Consider the following 9,104-nt stretch of genomic DNA (forward strand, 5'->3'; position numbering starts at 1 on the left):
TTTGTATTAATTTATTATTATTATTATTACTATTATTATTATTATGCTGAATTTCTGCATTTGCAGTCATTAATATTTCCAATTAGACTAGACTAGTAGAAGGAACCAGGCTTGTGTTCACCTGTTGTCAAGGTGAATCACCTTATCTGTGATCATTAATAAAGCTGTTCTGAAATTCAAAAGACTGTTGAGGGTTAGGATCTGGCTTTAAGGATGCAGGTAAATTAGGTAGACGTCAGGGAGTTAGTTAGGATAATTGATAGAAGGGGAAAGAGTTTGATAAAGTATTGTTTCTGTAAAAGAACCTACAAAAATAGAAAACTGATGATATGTGTGTGTATTTGTGTCGTCAGTAATCATGAAAGTGAAATGATGCAGCTTCACCTAAAAAAGAAAAGAATAGCAGGGCAGGTTTGTTTTGTTGCTCAAGTTCTTAGGAAGAAGAGAGAGGGCTGGAAGTCTGGAGGTGTGGCTGCTTCAATGTGGAATTCCCCTGAACTCACCTGAGTCCGTCCCTCAACCGCCTGCAGCTATAAAGCAGCAGGTGCATCTTTAGCCCAGAGTGAAAGTAAAACAAAACGCTGCCACCCGCCTGGACCGTCATAGGTTTCTCGGATGATATATATAAACATATACTTATTTTTGGTCATTGTTTTTTGATCCGTTCAGGTGAATTGAGCTGTTGGGCTCTAGATTAGTCCTTCGGATTGAGTTTATTTTAGGTGACTAGTGGTAAGGCTGCATTTGGTATCATCCTTGGTTTCCATCATGTCGTCACTGTCCCTCAGCAGCGTTTTAACTGGAGCCAACTTTGCCATGTATCAGTCGACGGTCTCTGATGTTCCACAGCAGCCAGCCAGCATCAACACCATGAACACCAACAACACAGCCTATATCTCCAATCTGAGTGGTGAGCTTTTTTAAACTTTTGGTTCAGTCTGTGTATATGTGTGTGTATTCTGACAGATGCATCACAATCAGGCCAAGCATATGCATTTTATTTGCATTTGACATTTGAGTGAGGTCATTTTGTTTCACTTCACACAACTGTTTGGGTGAAGGGGTCAGGGTTCAGTATGCAGTCGGTGCGTTTCTAAGACACCAGACACTTGTTCACCATTCTGATCACGCCCTTTTTTGTGTGCCATTTCAAATCAGGTCTAATCTCACAGTAAACATTGTCTCTTTGGAGACTCCAGCCAAAGCAACAATTAGCAAGTGCTCTGAACTTTGTTTTTGGCCTCATTCAGTCACTGGATGGATTGATCATTAACCAGGAAGATAATATTTAATCATGCCGAAACCTGCACCGTCTTTTTTTGGTCTTACCTTAGAAACAAGATGGTGTAATGATGTAGGTGGCTACATCACCTTGGACGAAAAGTGTTGCAAACTGTCTCTGGGGTCACCACGAGGAAATTAATTAACATGTATGATGGTCTGTGTCGTGCCATCTCCACAGGTCAGTCTTACAGACAAATTGAGCCACAATACTGGACGGTGGACAACGTTCTGGAATGGATCAGTGACCATGTGGAGAGCAACAAGTTCGATGCACACAGCCTGAGCCTGGCACTCTGCTCCATGGATGGTTACTCTCTCTGCCAGATGACCCAGGACCAGATGATCGAGGCGTTTGGCTCACAACTTGGGCCCCACCTCTACCACAGTCTGCAGGAACACAAGACCAATTATGGTAAACGATCACCAAATTTTATGACTTTTTTTTTGGTGAAAAAAATGAATCAGGATTTTTATTGCCATTATATAAAAGCACAACAGTACTGTTCACAATACAATACAATGGGGAAAAAAGCAATCTGACAATGTTAATGGCCTAACCTTCTGTTCAGCACAAATCAATCATTTTTTTAACTCTCAGGTCAATAATGTGAGTCAACCTCACTTTTCTCATCTCAGCCTTAGCAGATCTGCAGAGTTTCCCGGGGTCAGAACTGAATGAGACATGCCAGATCTTGGACAACTTGCTCGACAATTTTCCACTATTGAGCACGATTATAATTCGTCCTGGTAAGTATTTACCACATGCTAACGTTAAACACAGAACACACAAATGTCTAAAACAGGAGCAAATCAAACCGATACATTCTGTTTCACCGCTAACAGATGAAGGGGAACCTGGAGTGCGAGACCCCTTGTGCGGGAATGAAAATGATCTGGGTGGTTTTGCACTGGGATCCGTGATGGCTCAGGAAGATCTTGAATACCTGTCTGATGTTCAGTCTGACAGCGATTTCAGCTCCTCGTCCAACAGTCAGTATTCCTACCAAATGTTTTCATTTGGGCTCCTCAGCCTCCCTCACCATGTTTCTGGGTGTCCTGTGCACAGGTGGAGCATTTTTCCAAAGTCCTGGCTCTCCTGATTCCGTCAGTGGCGAATCAGACCCAGAGTTTTGCTACCCCCTGATTTCAAGTGGGTAGGCAGGACATGCATCCTCAATTTCTTGAGGAGACTTAACACCTGACAGTTAACTGTGGTCTTGCCAGAGTCCTTCATCAAGACCGAGAAAGCGGAGTCTCGACTGAAGCGTCCCCGGGGTCGTCCCCCTAAGCTAAGTGGCGAGCACAGCAGCACCGTCTATGCTGGGTCCAAGAAAAGTAAACATGGTGAGATCATATTCAAAAATGTTTTTACAGAGGATTTCTGTACATTTAGCTGACCATGCTCTGCGTGTGCTGGCAGCACCTCGTGGCACTCACCTATGGGAGTTCATCAGAGATATCTTGATCAACCCTGAGAAGAACCAAGGTCTCATGAAGTGGGAGGACCGCCACGAAGGGGTCTTCAAGTTCCTCAAGTCCGAGGCCGTGGCCCAGATGTGGGGCCAGAAGAAAAAGAACAGCACTATGACATATGAAAAACTCAGCCGTGCTATGAGGTGATTATATGATGTGTCCGACCAAAAATTTATTATCTGCACAAACAGTCCCTGAATAATAACCGTGTTACATTAAAGACCTGTAGAAAAATTTTAAAATCAATAAAAGTCGTATTCACAAAGGCATTTCTTCCCAATTCAGGTATTACTACAAGAGGGAGATCCTGGAGCGTGTCGACGGCCGCAGGCTCGTTTACAAATTTGGGAAAAACTCAAGTGGCTGGAAGATCGAGGAGATTGGCATGTGAGCTATGGGATGCCCAGTGGGAGCAGAACCCTAAAATCATTATTGGTGATTTCATTCAGCACCAGGCGGAGCCTACCCTCCCCTCCCACCAGATGGGTGGAATAATGAGTCTAACTTCCTTTTTGAAGGAAGGTGTTGCAGAAAATGTAAGCCAGTGTTTTTGGCTCTAGTAGGTTTTATGAACCAATAATATTTTATTCCCTGTTTAACTTTGTACATTCACTAAAAGAGGAATTTTGGAAGTGTTTCCAAAAAGCTACTGACATTCACTCTGGTTCTTATTAGCTTGGGTTCCTAAGAACACTCACATACTCATCTTTCCGTAGACATACAGAAAAAATGCACTGAAATATAGGATTGTGTTTTTGTTATGCTTACATGGTAAAATTTTGTAGAGTTGTTAAATGAACTGTTAAAGGATGATAAAGAATGGAGAGAGGTAATTGTTGGAGACGCCTCGGTCTAATGCAGTAATAATGCACTACGTGTCTACTGGTATCACTTATTATAAAGTGTATTTATACAATGTATGTGTCAACATTGTGCCTGTAAATATTAAGCTGTCATGTAAAAAAAGCAGAAATTAGTTGCACGTTACTGGTGTGATTGTGTTCAAATCAATCTCCTGTTATTTCTATTGGTTTTTGTATAAATACAGATTTCACATCAAGACGTTTGCTGGTTGAATTGAGTTTCATCTTTACAGCCTGCTTATTGATGACTTGTTAAAAAGCATTTACTGGTATTCAGATATACAGGAGGCAGCTGTTAGCAAGCACGTGGAATGCGTCTATCCTTTGATGGGCTGACTGACAGTTGGGAAGCAGAAGCCCCCCCCCACACACACTGGTTAAAAGAACAAACCTAACTAACCTCATTAGCAGGGAGAAGTGGTTATATGAAGGAGGCATGCAAGGAAGTTCTGGGGGCCTTTCTTTCTGGACTGGGGGACTTCTGTGATACATCTGCCCTTTGCTTGAAAGTGGTAATTTGCTGGAAAATGGGGAAAGTGTTACAAAACTTGCCTGCGTTATAGGATCTTTTTCTGATTCATATCTTGCTGCTTCAAACAGCGCCAATCTAATAGTGCCACGACTCCTTGTATCCAAACCTTGATTGCACGACATTTACTAGCCACAGCTTTTATCAACAAAAATAGGACATGATGGATCTGCCTGTTCAGAAATATCAGAGGAATGTTGACAGAACAGCTTTTGACCTGCTTGTCTTCACTTGAAAGAAGCACAAAGAAAATGAAAGCCACATTCTCCTACTGATCCTCATGGCGGTCTCGCGGAAACGCTCAACAAAACCTGTCGAAGGCAGTATGACGCAATTTCATGATGGCGGGAAAACCTTTAGCAAAAGGTTAGCAAAAGCTAACAACTGAATTTAAAGTGTCAAAGTGTAGTTTAAAGTGCCAAAGTGTAGTTTAAAGTGTAGTTCTCTCTCTCTCTCGCTCTAGTGAACAATATTTTGGCTGAACTTTAAATGTCAAAACATTCTTCTCCACAGCGAGAAAAATGCAGGAATCTTTTTTAGCATCCCAGGGAGCTGTGGGATTCTTCAGCCTTTTGAAAAAAAAAAGAAGTTTTTAATTGAAAAACAAAAAACAAAAATGGGTTAATTCTAAGGACAATCCCTTAATAAAAAACAACATAACACTTGGGAGTTCTAGTCTACTCTGCATTTTCATGACACCATTTCATATAGGGCTGTTTCTTTACTCCCACAAGTCTCCAAGATACTTGAAAATCCTTTTACAGCCAGAATGGATGCTTTCATGGAAAAACATAACATGCTTACACATTTGCAATATGGATTCTGAACGGACGGATCAGCGTCTCTGAGCTGACTGAGCAGTTCTGCTGCAGAATTTGCAGCAGATTCTTTTCATAATCACAGCAAAAATAAACAGCATTCTGAGAGCGGAGCGGTCTATTGGGCTGGTAAGGTGTCACTAGCTCCTCCAGGTAGGATGGAGCTAGGCCTCTGAGGACCTTGTAGGTCAAAAGAAGGGTTTTAAAAATTATTCTAAATTTAACATGCAGCCAATGAAGAGATGCCAGTACAGGAGTAATGTGATCTCTTTTGTCAATACCTGTCAGAACTCTAGCTGTGGCATTTTGGATCACCTGGAGGCTTCTTAAAAAGATGTTTGGACACCCTGATCATAAAGAATTACAATAGTCCAGCCAGCCCCGTCCTGGAAGTAACAAATGCATGGACTAACTTTTCAGCATCATGCCGCGTCAGTAGTTTCCTGATCTTTGTGATGTTTCTCAGGTGAAAAAAGGCACTTCTAGAGACTAATTTAATGTGTGAGTTGAAGGAGAGATTTTGGTCAAAAGTTACTCAAAGATTCCTCACAGAGAGACTAGATGCTAATGAGATACCATCTAGAGTGAGCATGTGATCTAATCTCTCCCTGAGAGGTTCAGGACCAAACACCATGACCTCAGTTTTTCCTGAGTTAAGGAGGAGGAAATCTGAAGACATCCAGGACTTTATGTCTTTAAGACAGGTCTGGAGCTTCACTAACTTCTCTGTCTCCTCTGGTTTCATACATGCTTATCACTTAAGCACCATGTACAGCAGCCAGCCAGACTCATAAACAATACATTACTCCTCATGGACCTGCACTATTTCTTACCACTCACTATTTATGTATATACTGTATATAAGTCTTATTTTATTTTATTTATCTTATTCTAGTGTGGTGTTGATGTCTAGTGTTATGTTGAATGTCGCAGCGACACACCATGACAAATTCCTAGTTTGTGTAATACTGTGTATTACATGAACAATGGCAATAAACCTTCTTCTGATTCTGAATAAAGCTGAGTGTCATCAGCATAACAATGAAAATGTATTCCATGCTGCCGAATAATGTTTCCTAAGGGAAGCATGTATAAGGTGAAAAGGATTGGTCCAAGTACAGAACCTTGTGGAACTCCATGGCTAACCCTACTGTATGAGGAGGGAACACCATGGACATGAGCAAACTGGTATCTATCAGATAAATACGATCTAAACCAGTCTAGTGCTGTCCCTTTAATCCCAATCACCTGTTCCAGTCTATGTAACAGGATGCTGTGATCAACTGTATCAAAAGCAGCACTGAGGTCCAGCAGAACCAGCATAGAGACCAGTCCATGATCTGAAGTGCTGTTTCTGTGCTGTGGTGAGCTCTAAAGCCTGACTGAAACATCTCAAACAGGCTGTTCCTCTGCAGGTGCTCCAGTAACTGAGTCACCACCACCTTCTCAAGAATTTTAGAGATAAAAGGAACGTTGGATATCGGCCTGTAATTTGCTAACACATCAGGATCCAGTGATGGTTTTTAAGCAACAGCTTAATCATTGCCACCTTGTAGGGCCGGGGTACATAACCTGTCACTAAAGAACAATTGATCTGGTCCAGGATAGAACTGCCTATCATTGGTAAAACATCCTTCAACAGGTGTGTTGGGATGGGATCTAAAAGACACGTGGTGGACTTGGATTTCTGAATGAGCGAAGACGCCTCATAAAAATCTATAGGGGTGAAGGAGTTTAAGGGCTCATTGGAGACCCTGTATGTTCCCACGGTCAGCACATCTGGTGATGGTCCACTTGTTGGGATGGCCTGGTTAGCTTTTTCTCTGATAGCTAGAACTTTATCACTGAAGAAGCTCATGAAGTCTTCAACACTAATGGAAGAAGGGATACGTGGATCTAAAACACTGTGATTCTTGTTTAATTTGGCAGTGAGGTTGCTGCATCTTCTGCAATAGAGTCAGCCTCTGCAGAGCTAAAATTATGATTAAAAATGATTGATCCCTGGAGAAGCACATAGTGGTCCTGGGATTAGAACAGGGATCGCTTAGCTACAGCATTATCTTAAAGACATCTGCTATAGTAAGACTTTGTTCTGAGCATAGTAAAATCCTTAATCATAAATGTGATCAAAGTGATCATAGAATGATCTGACAGGAGTGGATTCTGAGGGAACACTGACACGTTCTACCTCAACACCGTAAGTCAGAACTAGATCTAAAGTGTGGTTGAAGCTCTGAGTTGGTTGGTTTATCTGTTGAAGGAAACCAACCAACTCAAGTAATGAAATGAAGCCATTTCTAGAGCTGTTATTAATAACGTCTACATATATATTAAAGTCTCCAATAATAATGACTCTGTCTGTTCTAAGGACCAAGTCAAATAAGAAGTCAGAGAACTCAGACAGGAACTCTGAATGTGGCCCAGCAGGGGGCCAATATACAACTACAAACAAAAGTGGCTTTTTTGCCTTCTGGTTCAGATGGGTGAAGCCAAGAGTCAGGCTTTAAGCAAGGCCGGATACAGAGATGACACAAACATACTATACATACATGCTATAAAGTCAGGCAAGTTGAATTGTATGGATTTTATGTACAGAGAACTCAAAACAGCACTAATAATGGACAAAGCATTAAATAATCTACTGCTAAAACATGTGTGAATGTTTTTAGAAAGGCGAGGGTTGTTTTCATCTAATGGGGAACATAAATTTTCTAAATCCAAACGTCTGAACAATAATGAAAAAACGCTGCAGCTGTGGGGTGACTTTATGGACTGATCTCGACATGGAGCTAAAACAAAGTACAAACGAAAATCTGTTTCAAATAGCAATTGATAACTGAGTATATAAAAAAAGGAAGCAGGTTAAAGATGGGGGATGTCAATAAACAAATCATTAAAATTACCATTTGATTAGTGTCTGCTCCATAGTTTTATATACGGGGGATATAAATAAAAGAGAGAAACACTTAAAATCATATGTGTTTTAAAATGCTCCCCACTTTAGAGATCCCTACACATAGATGGACATGTATAGCTGCATACTATGTAGAGGTTAGTGCTCGGCTGAAGTGCGTAGCATCTGTGTGTTGAATGTCTGGTGTTTAACTGTAAAAATAACTTTCTGGTTGGCACTCCTGCTTCTAAAACGGTTGACTTGGTTTCTGCTTCTTTGTCTGGTCGACAACAGGTCTGGCCTGTTAAAGATGACATGACAAAAATTCACCAGAGTGCGTGTTTTGTCACCAAGAATGCATCACAACTGTCAAAGCACAGCAGGATCTACTTGGAACTGTGGAATTCAATTACCTGTATGTCTTGTGGCAACGCATGTGGCATCTTCAAGGAATTGCACATCTCTGCACATCTATGATCTCGATGAAAGTCTAAAATTTTATAATTTAACCAGGCCTCATTTTGTTCAAATCACAAACATGAAGAAACTGACTCTATGTAGCTTAGAAAGGTACACATAAGAGTCAACAATTCTCTGGTATCATATTAACAAAATCAAAATGACTGATACCAAACTGCTGATATGCTGGTAAATAGCGTGCCACGGTGCCAGGAGTTTACGGTCAATGAATAACAGCCTCGATAAAATATTGTCGCAAACACCAGCCACGTGTGGGCCCTCGGCACCTGAGAATGACCTCAATAATAACACTACTTTCTATCATTTCTTTAGTTAGCTTGTGCACTTGAAGATTAGGCCAGGACTGAGCTCCAAATAGGCCACATCAGGTTTGCCACATCTACATACATACAGAATAGCATTCATTATATAACAATCATAATGGGCTGTGATTGGTGGTAGGTGGCCATATCTTAGACTAGTTCGAATTGAGCAGCTTGTGATCTTTACTGGGTCAATTAATTTGTTGCTAAAAGATATAAAACATGTTGTAGATAACGGAACAATAAGGTTTCAAAAGAAACATGTGCTGGGAAAAGGTGTTGAAATGTTGCTGTTAAAGCTCCAACATGGAAATATATTCATACAATATTATTATATTAATGTAACGTTGTGGACCATTACAAATAATTTGTAAAAATATTTTTTTCCTGCTTTCAAGTTAATAGGTTAGTAATCATTAGAGTTCATTAATCACACACTCACTCACCAACACACACACACAC

General features: G+C 40.8%; 1 protein-coding gene across 1 annotated transcript; it reads left to right on the forward strand.

Moving 5' to 3' along the window:
* Positions 1–552: 552 nt before the first annotated feature.
* On the forward strand, positions 553–3,819 carry elf3 (E74-like factor 3 (ets domain transcription factor, epithelial-specific)). Its single transcript, XM_057028869.1, has 8 exons — positions 553–910; positions 1,463–1,696; positions 1,921–2,031; positions 2,128–2,274; positions 2,351–2,434; positions 2,509–2,628; positions 2,705–2,900; positions 3,043–3,819. The coding sequence occupies exons 1-8, from the start codon at positions 769–771 to the stop codon at positions 3,146–3,148; spliced, it is 1,140 nt and encodes a 379-aa protein (XP_056884849.1). The 5' UTR covers positions 553–768; the 3' UTR covers positions 3,149–3,819.
* The last annotated feature ends 5,285 nt before the right edge of the window (positions 3,820–9,104 follow it).

The sequence above is a fragment of the Takifugu flavidus genome, chromosome 4 (genome assembly GCF_003711565.1).
Source record: "Takifugu flavidus isolate HTHZ2018 chromosome 4, ASM371156v2, whole genome shotgun sequence".
Classification (NCBI taxonomy): domain Eukaryota; kingdom Metazoa; phylum Chordata; class Actinopteri; order Tetraodontiformes; family Tetraodontidae; genus Takifugu; species Takifugu flavidus.

Excerpts from the sequence above, each read along its gene's own strand:
- elf3 (XM_057028869.1), top strand. The coding sequence starts at position 769 with ATGTCGTCACTGTCCCTCAGCAGCGTTTTAACTGGAGCCAACTTTGCC. Across the intron at positions 2,275-2,350 it reads TTTCAGCTCCTCGTCCAACA|GTGGAGCATTTTTCCAAAGT; the intron begins GTCAGTATTCCT and ends TCCTGTGCACAG. Across the intron at positions 2,435-2,508 it reads TTGCTACCCCCTGATTTCAA|AGTCCTTCATCAAGACCGAG; the intron begins GTGGGTAGGCAG and ends TGGTCTTGCCAG.